Raw genomic sequence first — 14,674 nt, 5'->3', positions numbered from 1 at the left:
GCCGTGTCCCTTGACAGCCATGGCAGTGCCTACACCACCATGTGATCCTCTGTTTGCCGTGATCCTCAAACAGCACAGGGCTCCTCGGCAGATTTTCTGGGTCCTCAGGATCTCACAGACTGTGGTTTCTGAGTTGTTTTCATTGTGCTTGTGCCCTGGCTCTCATCCGTAATCAAATTAATAGCAAACTGCACTGTAAGTGCAAGTCAGAGAGAAAACGATAGAAACCACACAGGAAAACAAAGACACCTCAGCCCCAAAGCGCTGGTGTCAGCTTGTGCTAGCAGGGATCTCGTCATTACATAATGATGCACTTATCCAAATGGCGTTTTGTATTTTGGGAGACAGATGTGCCTTGCAGTTGCTAGTGGAAGTTAAACGTTAAATATGAAACCCATTCATTTTCTCTTAGTCATACTTTGGATTTAAGCAGATGTTTTCCTAATTTGTGGTTTTCAAATGTAGCATGCTGACAAGACATATATCATTAACTACAGCTTCATCCATGCAGCTGAGCAAATTGGCCAATTATTAACAGTGAGGGTTGCATGGCGGTTGATGCATAACTCCTGCTGCTTTGAAAGGCCTAAAAATTGAAACCAAATACATTTTTACAATATAAATTAATTGAGCTTTGGACCACATCCCTGTTATTTGAGTGCTCTCTGCTCTCATTTTCGGAATGAACAGCCATTTGTAATGTGCTGAGTAGCTGTGCCGTCTGTGAGCAGAGGCTCCTGGTGGTGGAAAAAGTGATGGCTAACGTTTTTCTGGTATGGGCATGAAAATGGCTGATAGTATCCAAGTGTAGGCAGCAGGACATACAGAGGGACAGTGCCCATGGGATACTGTATGTACATGTGGACCAGGCTGGCTCTGCCACAGATGATGCAGGAGGCATCCCGTAAGGGTGCAGGGGGAACAGGAACGGTAAGGTGGGTGCAGCTGCCTGGAAGCTACTGCTGCCTAATAGTTTTCCATTATAACATTTCACTTGCTTGTAACTTAGCTAGAGTTTACCTGCTTTTATTTCTTTTTTCCTGGTTTGTGTTTTCAGGGCTTGACAGGGTGAGGGGAGGAAGCGTTGGTGGTAGTGCTGGGAACTGGGGAGATGTCCCAAAGGTGCTTCCCAAACCCATATGCCTGAAAATATCATCTCCTGTTTTCCCAGCTCTAGAATTCAGGCAGCCAATCTATTCATTATTTATTCACCCCATGTATGAGACTTGAAGGAGAACATTCAATGCACCTCTGATTTCTAGACAGTATAAAGACCTTGACTTTCACCAGCTGGCACTGCAGAAGTTTTATCTTATGTTCCAGCTGAACTGGGAAAACTCTTTGGAATGATTTGTTCATAGTTGCTCCAGCTTCTGTAAAATCATTTGGTGGTTTTTTTTCTCCTCTATATTTGCATCTGGACAACAGGGGAACTGTACAATTTGTTACAGAACAGGGTGACATGCAGATTAATTAATTGAGAACTGTAAACAACTAAAATAAATACATTGTGGTGTATTGAATGTTGATTTATGCAACCAGATGTGCTAGATGTGATGTAACTGTGTGGCTGGCTTTACAATCCCATTTGCTGTCCTTTTCTTTACATCCCCCTGCTCTGCGGGAAAAGGGAGTAATGGTAACATCACAAAATCGGTCAGGGTGGTGATGTCACAGCAGGGAGGCCAAAGGTTGCATGAATTGCATAAAACGGGAAAAACTGTAGATTTGGGGATTGTGTGGGATGGCTTGTATTGCCTCTGTTTCTAGTCTGCATCAAAGGCATGAGTCCTACAGGTCCTTAAAATGAGCTGAAGGCCTGATCCAGAGGTTGATGAGGGATACAATGGGGGTTTTAAAGAGAGATCTTTGGCATAGTTGTTTCCCTAGTAGCTTTTTGATTGAAAGGGGTGCGGCAGCAGGTGTGGAAAGGAAGACGTAGGCTTATGACTGCACTGTCAACCACCACCTTGCTTTCACTGGGTTTAGATAAGCTACATCTCCAGAAGTGGCCATGTAACCCACACCAGGCTTTAGTGGGAGTGCAAGGTGACATTGGGCGAGTTCAGCTAACCCAAGTCCTGATCCTTTGCAGTGCTGCCAAGCTCCTGGAGAAGAGTCCATTCTCCGTTGGTGCCCCAAGCCCCCTGCTCCCCTCGCCGGCCAGCCTGCAGCTGGCACAGCTCCAGGCGCAGCTCACGCTCCACAGGCTGAAGTTGGCTCAGACTGCCGTCACCAACAACCCGGCTGCCGCCACCGTCCTCAACCAGGTGCTCTCCAAAGTGGCCATGTCCCAGCCACTCTTCAACCAGCTGAGGCACCCCACTGTGATGAACACCCCGCAGGGACACGCTGCGGGGCCGCAGCAGGGGCCCGGCATGGCTGGCGCGACGTTCCCCTCCGGCGGCATCGCTTTTCCTGCACAAAACCCAGCCTTAGCTGCGCCAGGGGGCGGCCTGGGGCCTGTCCAGGCCCAGACCCCCAACGCCATTGTCATGAGTCCCTTTGGCGGTGTCATGGCTCCCACCTCCAGCCAGCAACTGGTGGTGGGCCTCAACAAGGCAGGCACTTCCGCCTCCGCAGGGGGGTTTTACGAGTACAACAAGCAGAACGCTGCCAACACCGCCCCTCAGGTGTACGCCTCGGAGGGGGACCAGCCCGGCCAGCACGGCTTCCTCACTGGTGGGGCCCACGCGGGCTCCTCGGCAGCAGGGCCACGCTATGAGGGTCCCTTTGGGGCTTCCACCCAGCTGCAGCATGAGGCGGCGGCCGCCTTTCCCAAGGAGGCCTACGGGGCAGCGCGGGCCTTCCCCAGCGACCCGAACACGGGCTCCCATCCGAAAGGAGATCCTGGCCCTGTCTTGCATGCCAGCGGTGCAAGCAACCAGTGGGAAAATATCCCTAATTTTGCCAGCCAAAACAAGCCTGACCTCGTGCCCGGTGACAGCCTGTGGCCGTCAGCGAGTCAGCAGCAGTATGAAATAAGAAACGAGCTCTACAACCCCGAAGAGCCGACACCTGACACAAAGTTCAGCGCGGCCGCCCCCCCCGCCTTCGGCCGCCTCAACCACAGCCAGCAGAGCTTCGGCAGCCCTCGCATGAGGCAGAAGGAGGAGCGGGGCGGCGGCGTGCCCGACCTGCCTGCCCGCTCCCTGCCGCCACACCAGCTGGGTGACCTCCGCGGCGTGGCCCCCCTCCACTTCCCCCACGTCTGCACCCTATGCGACAAGAAGATCTTCGACCTGAAGGTGAGTTGTTTTAAGGCATCCCCGGGGCACAGTGTGGACCCTTGAACAGTCTGTCTGGTGATCAGTCTGGCCACCGGCTCCTGCCACCATTTGTCAAAAGCATCTGTCACCACGGAGGTGCCTCGAGAGAGGAAGAGACAAAGGGCCATAGTTTGGCTTAGGGTTCTGTATGTCTATTTCATGGTGATTGCCGGTTTTGTTCTGCATGTCATTGTGAAAAGTGGCTACACGTGGCATGAGAAACGCGAGGTCTAGGCTGGGGTCGTGGTTCATCTCTTGGGCCCTAGTGAGGGGAGGAGGAGCTCGAAGCTGATCCCTGGCTTCTCAAGGCAGTGTTGTAACCACACATCTGAAGTTTCATCTGCCTCTCCCTTTCTCCTGGCACTTCTGAGCCCAAAGGCTTCCCCCTAACAGCCTTGCGGAAACAGCTTGCTTAAACAAAACAGTGCATTTTGATTAAATGATTTTAATAATTCCTCTGTCGGGCTCTTCCTTCTTCTAGTAGCTCTAAGGAAAATTTAGGACTCAGGCTCCCCAGTGACTTTGGCCTGGAAGTAAGAAGCTGCTCAGCACGTGTGGTGCAGACAATGGTCCCACTTCTCTGTTCATACTCAGCCAAGGCAGGTCAACCTTATCCTTGAGAAGAAGTTTCCTGGTTGCCCAGAGAACCTGTGTGCTTGGCTGTGTTATGTAGGTCAGGTCTGGAGAAGGCCATTTGCATGGTCCTCTGAGCCCCACAGCCATTCATGGGCTCTGGCTGGTGTTGTTCTGCCCTCCTGGTGAGCCCCACTCAACAAGTCCTCAGGACCTTTACCATCACATCACCTAACTGCAAAAGAGTATGTTTTCATGCTGATGGTGGCCTCACAAAAACATTACAACAGAGTTTATACAGGAAGGAAGATAGCAAATTAAATAATACCTGATATTCGCACACCCTGGGGCTTTGGGATATTTGAATGTATTTGCTCTTTCACGTTTCCCCTTTACTCTCTGTGCAGCTGCTTGCAAAAGCCTTTGCTGTGCTTACTGCAGCTGCAGGGCTGGTCTAAAGTAGCCCCCGTCTAGGGCAGGCTGGCCATTTCTTTTTTTCACTAAACATTTTAAAAGGACAGGGAAAATGCAATTACAGTCAATTTTGGTTGATCTGTCTGTTGGTGTTTAATACACTGCCTCATTTGGATCATACAAGTGTAAATAGATAAATGTACTTTGACAAATTTCGCTGATCTATTGAAGTGAATAAGCATTGTCCTGGCTGCCCCGTGTGCTGAGCACCTTCTTAATGGACATTGCAGGAGTCGAGGGTGCTGAGGGCCTTGCAGGATAAGCTCTTCAGGTTGAACAAAGTAACTGAATTAATAGAAATATACTGGATTTAAAAACCAATACAGAAAAGCTCTCCTTTTTTAAAGTAACTCATAATTTAACCTACAAATGACAAATCAGTAAATGCATTGGATGAGGGTGCGCTTGGCTTCAGCATCATACAGTTTGATCTTCAGCATCTCAGTATTGCTTTCAGAATCAGGTAAACTGAATGGAGAGGCAATCTCATGCAAATTTGTCTCAGGATTTTTCTTATGCTCATCATCTCTTTTGTTTCAACATAGGACTGGGATCAGCACATTAAGGGAAGTCTTCACATCCAAAAATGTATGGCTCTTTCAGATAAGTAAGTATTATTTTAGAGAGTCTCTTTCATCTGTATTTCTAACAGAGCATCCCTTACTTCAGTGGCTTTACATTGGGAATTTACTGTATGATAATTATGCTTTAATATTTATGGCACATTATGCATGGTCCTAAAGTTCTTTTCTTTCTTTTCCAGCACTGGTATCCGGTGTGTATTAAGCTCAGCAGATGGAACGTTGCATTTATCACCAAATAATGCAGCAGTTTTCAATCCATCTAGTATTGAAGGTGAATTGGTTTATCTGCAGCAGTTTTTTTTTTTTTAAACTGAAAGGGAAGTCAGTCTCTGGGGAAAAGTGGACATTTTAAATGAAATGTGATACAAGTTTCCAACAAAAACTTTTAGAGGTTTTGCACAGAAAGGCCAAAAGCCAGCACTGTGACTTTCAAAGTATGAATTTATTTTTCTTTCAAACAATGACTTGTTTTCACAGTACAACGAAACAGTGTATAATTGGGCTAAGAGACTATGAAATTAATTATTATGTAAATGGTGCATTACTTGCTAAGCACACTAATGCAATTAATATGAATCAAGATTTTAATGAAATGTGTATAATCCGTTATTTAGATTATCCACCAAATGTTGGCTCATCTTTCATCACTACGTCAGCAAGATCCTTTGGCCAGCCGGGTCCTACATTTTCTTCTCCTCTGTCAGGGGTAAGAGTGAGTACCTAAGCAAGCTGATCTCTGTGTCAACATTCTTGTGGAAACCACTTCTGCTTACTGGAATTAAAACTGTAAAGGCTTCCTTTTAGACAATAATCTGAATATTCAGTTTGTTATTTCAACTTCCCTGAAGCTTTTATACTTTTGATTTTGGCCAAATCATAACTTGATTGCATTTTCTTTTTTCCGGTGCTAAAAGTTGTTTGCCTGATAGAGAGATTTGGGGAGGAGGGTAGATGGTTTTCTGTGTCTCTCATCGACTTTTTAACTCCCAATTTTCTGAGTCTTTTCAACCCAGAAAGGTCAGCTTCAGCTTGGAATGAAGATTTATCTTAGTTTTTACTTTCAGTATCGATCCCAGCAAGCAGCCTGCTCTCTATTTATTTGTAGTAATTGCTCTCTGCCTCTCCCGTGCTGGAGTCCAGGTAGCAATAGTGGCACAGACAGTGGCTGCACCTACGCTAACCATTACTCACCCGGGAGTCCCAGATCAATTAACTATACTGGACTAATTTTTTTTTTATGTACTATTTATATCATCTATTGCCACTGGTAACCTTTCAGCAAGTTGCTTTAGTGTACAGCCTTGCATGATTTAGGTTTATCCGCCTCTCCCGCATTCAACACAGATCCCCAGTTATATTGCTCTAATGCACACTGGAATTCCTAGCCAAATAATCAAAAAATGACAGAAAAAAAAAAAAAAAGATAACAATAAAAGAGGTTCTTACACTGACAAAGCAGAAAGATTCTAAGAGAAAAAAAAAAAAGGCAAATAGAAGCAAATCATACATAACGGAAACACAAAGTTGTTAGGGTTAAAGCTCAGTATATATTGGAAAGCTACAATTTAAAGCTGGAGACATCAGGGACTCATGTTAGGGCGTTCAAGGAATAGCAGCAGTAATCCAGGGGTTCAAGTTTTCACCTTGTTAGCTTTCGTGTTTATATTCCAGTGTGGTCAGACACTCTGGAAAGCCAGGCTGAGCTGCATCCCTGTGTCTCGTCAGGCATGGCTTATAGAAACATCACCCAGATTTGTTTAATCCAACCAATTTTCTACTGTGTGGTTTTGCTATGACAGAGGTTATTTAAAGGGGTTTTAGCTTCTGTCTGTCACAGACACTGTGTGTGCAGGGGAGCAAAGAGCAGAGCCGCTCATGACGGCTGCCTCCAAGGTCAGAGGTGGAGTAGCAGCGGGTGCAGAGGAATGTTCCTTTTCATCATGTCTGTCAGCCTCACAACAAACGAAATTACTGCTAATACCAGTATCATTTCTCTTTAGAATCTGTCACTATTTATCATTTGAGCTGCCTGCAGAAGTACTCCTGAATGACCTGCAGTACTATAAGAGAGAAAAGAAACAATAGCACTGATTTTCCTGGACACTGTAAATCCTCTTTTTCTTCAGGACCTCATCGTGTGGACGGGGAGCTATATTAGAGGTGTTAAGATTGAGTTTGCCAGCTGTCATTCATCTGCAACCCAGGTGGCTTGTAATTTATTACACCTTTGCACGGCAGTATTCACTTTCAACATAGCTGCTGCCATTTAACTGAGCAGTGGGAGATTATACTTGACCCTGCATGTAATCATAAACAAAGTGTTCAGATTTCTGGAAGAGCTTGTTCTGTGCTATCCATCTGCAAATAACTATCCCTCTTCAAAAGGCAGATACAGTGGTATAAGTCTTCACTCAGGCATGGAAAGCCATTAGCACTGGAGGGATGGACTGTCAGTTTCTTGTTATCTTTAGAAATAATTCATGGGAAGCTCAAGAAAGGGGTAAAGAACTTGAAAAACAAGAAACAAGAACAAAAAAAGCCAAAACAAAACACACAAACAAACAAACAAAAAAACCCAACCAACCAACCAAACAAAAAAGGTGTAATAAAAAACAACCAAACTGGGTTGGTGAAATAATATGGCCAATGGTATGAGGTGCATTTCACTGCTATGCATCAAATTATTTTCATAGTAGTTGTAAAACTGCATTGATAAACCCCTGTAGACATGGGCTGCAAAGAAAATTGACTTAGAATCTTATTGAAAATTACATTCAGCACTTCACAAACAACAGCTCTTCTAACTTCCCAACTGTGGATATGGAAGGTGTATATTCCTTTTCTGGCCGTGATTTACAGCTCTGTTTAATGAATGGATCCAATTTAACTTCAATCAGATGACAAGATTATTGCTTGGTACAGCCCATCAACTTCTCTTATGAGTGTGTGACCACTTCTTAAACATAAATTACAGCAGATTTATGGCGTAGCATTTTAATTTAAGCCATTGCCAATTGTGGGGAGGTGGTAACATCTTACAGTCATTTGATTTAATGTACTGCAGAGCGCGTGTCTGAACACGCGCTCTGGAACCTCTGCAGGGAACAGCAAAGTCTTTCTAGTCCAATAGTCTCTTAACTTACCGTGTCTTAATAGATCTAACAAAACAAACAGAAGGTACCAGGTGATTTGGAGTGTTGCTACACTGGGTTTGTATTTGCTGTCAGGAAAGTTTCCTTTTCCTCTGCTAGCTGTAGTTGTATTCTTCTGTTGTGTGCCACCTGCTGCCTTGCCAGATGCACGCAGCCATCATTTCCTTTTCTATTCAAGTGAAGTTGAGTTGCTTCAGCTTTTTCAGGATCAGGTCTTTATTATTTTTCTGCTAGAGAAAACATCTTATTTCTGGACTTTGGCACTTCTTCGACTTACCTTATGCACCCAGGCAGCCTCTGTAAGATGCAAGCTAAATACCAGATCTCTGTATGATGCAGGGTCTTGCTGCAGTAAAAATACACAAATGGTTAAGTGGTGAAGCCTGGAGGGAAGGTAATGGGATGAAGGTGTAAATAAGATAACATTAGCTCTGTAACTTGTGAACTTGCTGACAAGCCAAACATTTGTGATGGCTCTGGTGAACTTGATCCCACAAGATTACATGATTTGCATCTTCCCTTGAATGGCACAATTTTAACTGAAGGTAGAGTTACTACTTCAATAAAATCCCAATAGCAGAGGTCATAAACAAGGAAGCAGTCCGGGAAGACTTAATCCCATGTAAGCGATGTTTCGTGTGTCATTGGCTGGGGTAAATTATGTTCCTCTCTGAGTATACCCTGATGCCTCTTTGCACAAGGAGTATAGAGCCTGCTTTCCATGTCAGGGAGACAGGCAGCTCTTTGGGAACTGCCCCAGCACTCCAAAATAGACTTCCACCCTTGGGAAGCAATTACCACATCCGTGGCTGTGTGCCTGTGCCAGCCCAATTTGGAACATCAGCCTCCTACGTGTACAGTGGTCACTGTGCCCCCAGGGAAAAGTCCCTCCTACTGTGTGTTGTTGCAATGAGAGGGGAAAGTAGTAGGGTTTACAACCTGAGGTATAGACATGTGTCTTCTCTCAGATTAAATGGGGTCACTTTTACCCCTGGCCCAGTGTGTTCTGCCAGGGCAGGAGGAGGATTTAAATTCAGCCTCGGCTATCCCCAATACTTCTGTAGTCACCTAAACTGATTTCTAACATCCTCAAATTCAGCAGGGACTGCTGCAGGTGAGCATCTGTTTCAATCCACTAGCACCACATAAATGGGCATTTATGGAACACTTGAAAACACTAATTTCTGGTGCATTGCTTGCAAATTATCTGTTAAGGGCTTTTTACTCAGCAACAGTGTGTGACGCCTTTGTGGGCAGGGAAGGCACAGAGCAGTGGGGCAGACAGGCTGGGGAAGGCTGTCTGACTTGGCAGAGGTGCCGTAGGGGTTGTACCAGATGGGTACTGGCCCTGCAGGGAGCTCGTCAGGAGGGGCTGGGACCTCCCCATGGCAGGGGCACCCTCTGTCTCCAAACTCTTGCTGGTGTTTGGTACAGTCCAGCAGCCTGTGCCCGTGGCAGCCCAGCCCTCTGCTGTGACATGCCAGGGATTTGAAGCCCTGGAGTCCATAAGGTTTGGATTGGCAAGTGAGATTTTGCAGCAGTACTGTTATACCAGTTTGAACGAGGGCATCCCTTCTAGAAATTTTCTCTGGACTTTGTAATGTCCAGGGGCAGAGACTTCTTTGCAAGCTGCACTACAGTTAAATGTTTCCCTTCCTTTCTAAACCAGGATGTTAATATACAAGGTTTTAAAGAAGGATGTTTGTCCTTAATAACAGGTATGCAGAACAGAACTTATCAATTTTTTGCAGAAATATGAGGTCTTACCTAGAGGCTGGAATATCTGAGATAAAAACATCATTTTGAGTTATTTCTTTTTCCCCAGTTTCCCCAGAGGAAATCTACACTGGGTCGAGTTGTACACATCTGCAACCTCCCCGAGGGAAGCTGCACAGAGAATGATGTCATTAACCTGGGCCTCCCGTTTGGGAAGGTCACCAACTACATCCTCATGAAATCCACTAATCAGGTACTGTGCATTTGGAGTCACTGGTATTGACATCTATTGACATAAAGACAATGTCTTTTGGGAATATCTCTTATTTTATAAAAGAAACTAAAATTAAAAATTAAAAATTAAAATTGGTGCTCACTGAACGAGATGATGGCATTAATATGACCACTGCCTCGTAGTTCTTGTTAAAAATCCCTGGAAACCTCAGTGATCAAGTATTGTAAAACTGGTTTGTTGTTGTTTTTTTTTTTAATAATAATAATTTTGAAAAACCTATTAATTTGGCCTCTCAGCCATTTATGCTAGTTAACCTTGTTCAGGTTTTTTAACTCTTTTTTTGGCTTTGTTCTGGCTGCTCATGCTCTGAGGTTCTGCTTTTGTCTGGATCTCTTGCAATTCTGCAAGACACAGCTGACATTCTTGGGAGCAGTGCATGCTGCAGCACTACAGTTCTGCATCCTGTCAGCAGCTGACCACGCTGTAGAAGCACCAGTGAGGAAGTGCAGGAAAGGTTGTGTTTTTGTACATTGAGAAAGATTTTATTCCAGTCATTTAGTTTTTAGCTAATTTAGCTTCTGAAGTGGCATATGGGCTTGCATAGCTGTGTTGAAATGGTTATTTGCACTTAAAAAGAGGCTGAGTGTTACTATTTCAGCTCCAGGGATGGAAGGTTACCCAGCTTTGTACTGTCAAGACATTTTGCATGAGAATAATCCAAACAAATATTATTGTCCTGCCTTTTCTCTCTTATACTTTGTATTTTTAATTCTGTAGTAGATTTAAAAGCTCTCCCCTTTTTTGCTAGGCCTTTCTGGAAATGGCTTACAGTGAAGCAGCACAAGCCATGGTGCAGTACTACAAAGAAAAACCTGCAATGATAAATGATGACAAGCTCCTTATTAGGATGTCTAAAAGATACAAGGAATTGCAGCTGAAGGTAAGATAGTCATTCCTGATCAGATTTACTGAGTTTCCATGGCACATCCTGGAAAAATCTTTGTACATCTAAAAATCTTTGCTGATTACTGATTTCTAATTAGTGTTTTAATATTATGGAAAAAAAAATAAGAAAGATAAATTAATGAATGTAGGTTAATGGTCTTTTATATTTAGCTACTTGTTCTTGTTCTAGATATTAACTCTTGGAACAGATCCCGTTTTCTCTGGTCTTCTCATGCCATTATTCCAAATACCTCTTCTGACCTTCTTTCTGACCTGCCTTCCCACATTGCTTGGTCTAACGAAGGTCTAAACCACAGCCATGTGTAATATACAACATGTCAGCAAAATAAGATGGTCCTATCCTTTTAGTCAAGCATTAAGCTTTTCACTGCTTGCATGCTTGAGCCATAGTACAATCTCTATACTAAGCAGTGATGGCAGCAACAAACATCACCCTGATTTCTTTCTCTTTCTTTCTTGTCAATGACTTAAATTAAAAAGCTAGATTTTTTAAAATTTTTTTACGTAGAGTCAGAACAGAGCAACAGTCTTTGGACATTCTGTAGAGTGTGTGACACCTCTGATGTGGACACCTGAGTGATGTCCAAAAATCAGTGTTCTTGTGAACATATTAATGGAAGTTTATGTACTGCCATTTGTAATTCTAAGAAAGTATTTTTTTTTTCATGGTGACTTGAACTGAAAATGGCAATGCAGAGCTGAAAAGCTTCATATTATATTATCTAACACAGGACAAAGTTATTTTAGAAAATAACTCTGTAATGTTTCAAGTTAAGAGGCTAAGCGGCCTTTTATGGGCCTTGAGGAAAAACAAGTAATTCAGATGGTTTGGTTTGACCTTTGGAGAAGTCTCTTTCTCTCCTGTATGTGTATAATAGTTTAAGGAGACTTCAAAGAATTACCAGAAGTCCATAAACCAGGGCAGTCTTAGTGTGGTGGAGTGAAGGGGTTCAAATGTAAGGTGGAACGGGAACTAATTAGGAGAGTGTGGGAGCTTGCCTGGATTTCAGGAAGATTTTCAGCTTTTTAGGTCATGGAATTATTTTTCTATGCACAAGCAAAAGCCCTTTCTCTTTGTTAAAAACTAAACAAAACGAAGAAAGTGCATCATTGAAAGGGGAATATGCATGAGCTCTTTTTATCACTACAAACTGCTCTGAGTTCCTGCATGATTATGTTGCTCAGCTGTGCATGCTCCAAGTGTTTGGTGAATTGCCTGCACTCCAGCCTGGAGTAGTGCATCTTTTGTAAATGATCTTGAAACTCAAGTAATCAGCACTTCCTGTACACATCTTTCTTGCACTTAGCGTTTCTGAAGCTCGTGTGTCTGAACAGTCTTTTAGAGCTATGTACTCCAGAATGAGCTAAACTCTGAGATGGAGATAAGGCAGTTCAGTCCTAGAGGCTCAGAGATAGAATGCATATTCAACTCAGATACTAGAAAACTTACTTGATTTGTTTCCTCTTACATCCAATTCCTAGAAAATACTCTGTAGTGAATGTGTATCAGGGAAGGACAAGCTAGTTTTCAAAGCCCGTTAGAGCAGCCAAGTGTGAAGCAGTGCTACAACGTAATGGAGCAAATTTTCCGTTTGTATCATTTTACTGCTTTGATCGTGTTATTGAGTGCCAGCTACAGGAAGGACTGTAACCACAACACTGAAACCAAATATTTCTTAGAAGTAGTATGATTAAATGATATATGGATGCTGTTTCTTGAAGGACAAATCACCCATACTAGCTTGGAGAGTAGTGCCACATGCTAAATGCTGTCTTTGTCTTATTTAGAAACCAGGTAAGAACGTGGCTGCTATCATCCAGGACATCCACTCGCAGAGGGAGAGGGACCTGCTGCGTGAAGTGGACAGGTAAAGCTTCTCCATAGTTTGGAACTGGGACCTGGATAAGTCTGTAAACCTGCAGGTAGAAAAGGCATTATCTGTGTGCTTCCTTCTCTTACCTCATTTACTTTCTTAATTTGGATTTAACTTCAAATCACTGTAAAAATATAACTGGGTACAATAGTAGGTGCAGGACCCCTATAATGAGATCAGATTGAAACTGTGCATATTATGAAAATACATGAACTCTTTCCTACTGATGATGGTAACTCAGAAAATAGGCCTGGCATGCGAAGAACACACAAATGAAGCCATTTGCGTCTCCTTCCCCTTGAGTGAAAAGTGCAAAGGCAGGGAGTGCTGTGAGACCTAAAGGCAAGGAGCCGGTTCACATTACAATGTATTTGGGTGTATTTCTGATCTGCCTGCCTTCTGGACCTTCCAACAAAACCAAAGAGGAATCCACAGACCTACAACATCTCTTTTAAACAGGTGAACTTTACCACTTTTGTCACAGAGATGCCCCAGATGGGTGAGTATTAAGAGTACAGACACTAGGGTCATTGTAGAGGTATTAAAATATTATAAGCTTTTAATGCTAAACCCCTAAAAAATGCTTTTAAGAACAAATGAATATATTCTTGACAGATCTGGGGGGATTTAGTTAAGCTCTGTGGATATGACAGTGCCTTTTCTCCTGTTCACTGTGTTTGCAGCTGTGTGGTGCATGTCTGTGAAAGGCCTGGGGTCTCAGGTTCGCTGGGCAGTCCTCATGTGTTCCCAGTGTACAAGAACTCGGTAGACCACAGTGGGTCAACTATTTACAGATGCCTTATCCCTCTGCAGCAGGTACGGCACGGAGAGACCCCGCTCCCGCAGCCCCATAAGCCGCTCCCTGTCGCCCCGATCCCACACTCCCAGCTTTACTTCCTGCAGTTCACCCCACAGCCCGATGGGGACCAGCAGGACCGACTGGGGAAATGGGAGAGAGTCGTGGGATCAGTCCCCATATTCTCGACGGGAAGAAGAAAGAGATGGCAGAGAATGGCGAGAAAATGGGGATGAGAAGAGGGACAGGACTGACACGTGGATACATGAGCGGAAACATTATTCCCGACAGCTGGACAAGTTTGATTTGGATGAACGGCTTGAAGGAGGCAGAGGGCACAGAGAAAAATATTTAAGGAGCAGTTCCCCTGGCTCCCTTCACCCTTTATCTGGCTACAAGAGCAGGGAAGATGACTATTACCGAAAAAGCTCTAAGTCAAAATCTGACAAGTTTCAGAGGCAGCTGCAGGATTTACCTGGGAGATCTAAGAGAAAGGAAGAGGCAAAGTTAAGGGAACGCAGGCATTCTTACAGCGAGGACACTGCCAGGGAGGAGGCAGCTGAACAGAAGCATAGCAAAGCATCCGAGGGCTCCAGGCAAAAACAAAGCGATAAGAATAAGGTGAAGAAAGCTGAAAAAGACCAAGAGGAAGATGCTGCTGCTGAAGGCAGTGATGTGAAGGAAACCAAACCTCCCGAGAATGAGGTAAATAGACATCTTGAACTGTATGTAAGAAGGAGGTAAAAGCTTAGCTAATATATCTTCTGAAATATTTTAGATAAGTTGTCGTGAGTGTGGTGCTGTTGATAAATAACATTTTGCCATGATAGAATCAGGGAAGATAGTCCTAGAAGAGACCTTGTGAGGTCATCTCATCCACCTCTTTGCCTAGATTCGTGAAGATCTATTATTGCACTGTTGGGGACGTGGACATTGTATTTCTGTGTCAAGCACAGAATCTCTGGGTAATCAGACAACTGAAAATAAAACCACGTGCCAATCTGCTGTTTGCATGCAGGTTGTGTGTGAAGGGGC

At 44.0% G+C, this 14,674-nt stretch overlaps 1 protein-coding gene across 4 annotated transcripts in view; it reads left to right on the top strand.

Annotated features, from left to right (window-relative positions):
- The window catches only part of RBM20 (RNA binding motif protein 20), a 106,308-nt gene that overhangs the window by 77,210 nt on the left and 14,424 nt on the right, over positions 1 to 14,674 (top strand). For 3 of the 4 annotated variants that reach the window (XM_065067027.1, XM_065067030.1, XM_005508559.3), the window contains exons 2-9: positions 2,096 to 3,248; positions 4,862 to 4,923; positions 5,080 to 5,171; positions 5,515 to 5,606; positions 9,878 to 10,021; positions 10,812 to 10,943; positions 12,758 to 12,837; positions 13,657 to 14,344. In XM_065067027.1, coding sequence (XP_064923099.1) covers positions 2,096 to 3,248; positions 4,862 to 4,923; positions 5,080 to 5,171; positions 5,515 to 5,606; positions 9,878 to 10,021; positions 10,812 to 10,943; positions 12,758 to 12,837; positions 13,657 to 14,344 — 2,443 coding nt within the window. The remainder of the gene's footprint in view (positions 1 to 2,095; positions 3,249 to 4,861; positions 4,924 to 5,079; positions 5,172 to 5,514; positions 5,607 to 9,877; positions 10,022 to 10,811; positions 10,944 to 12,757; positions 12,838 to 13,656; positions 14,345 to 14,674) is intronic. The other variant, XM_065067029.1, reaches the window with a different exon arrangement.

The sequence above is a fragment of the Columba livia genome, chromosome 6, assembly GCF_036013475.1.
Source record: "Columba livia isolate bColLiv1 breed racing homer chromosome 6, bColLiv1.pat.W.v2, whole genome shotgun sequence".
NCBI lineage: Eukaryota > Metazoa > Chordata > Aves > Columbiformes > Columbidae > Columba > Columba livia.
The sequence above is the reverse complement of the archived record's forward strand: the minus strand, read 5'-3'. Positions and strand labels throughout refer to the sequence as shown.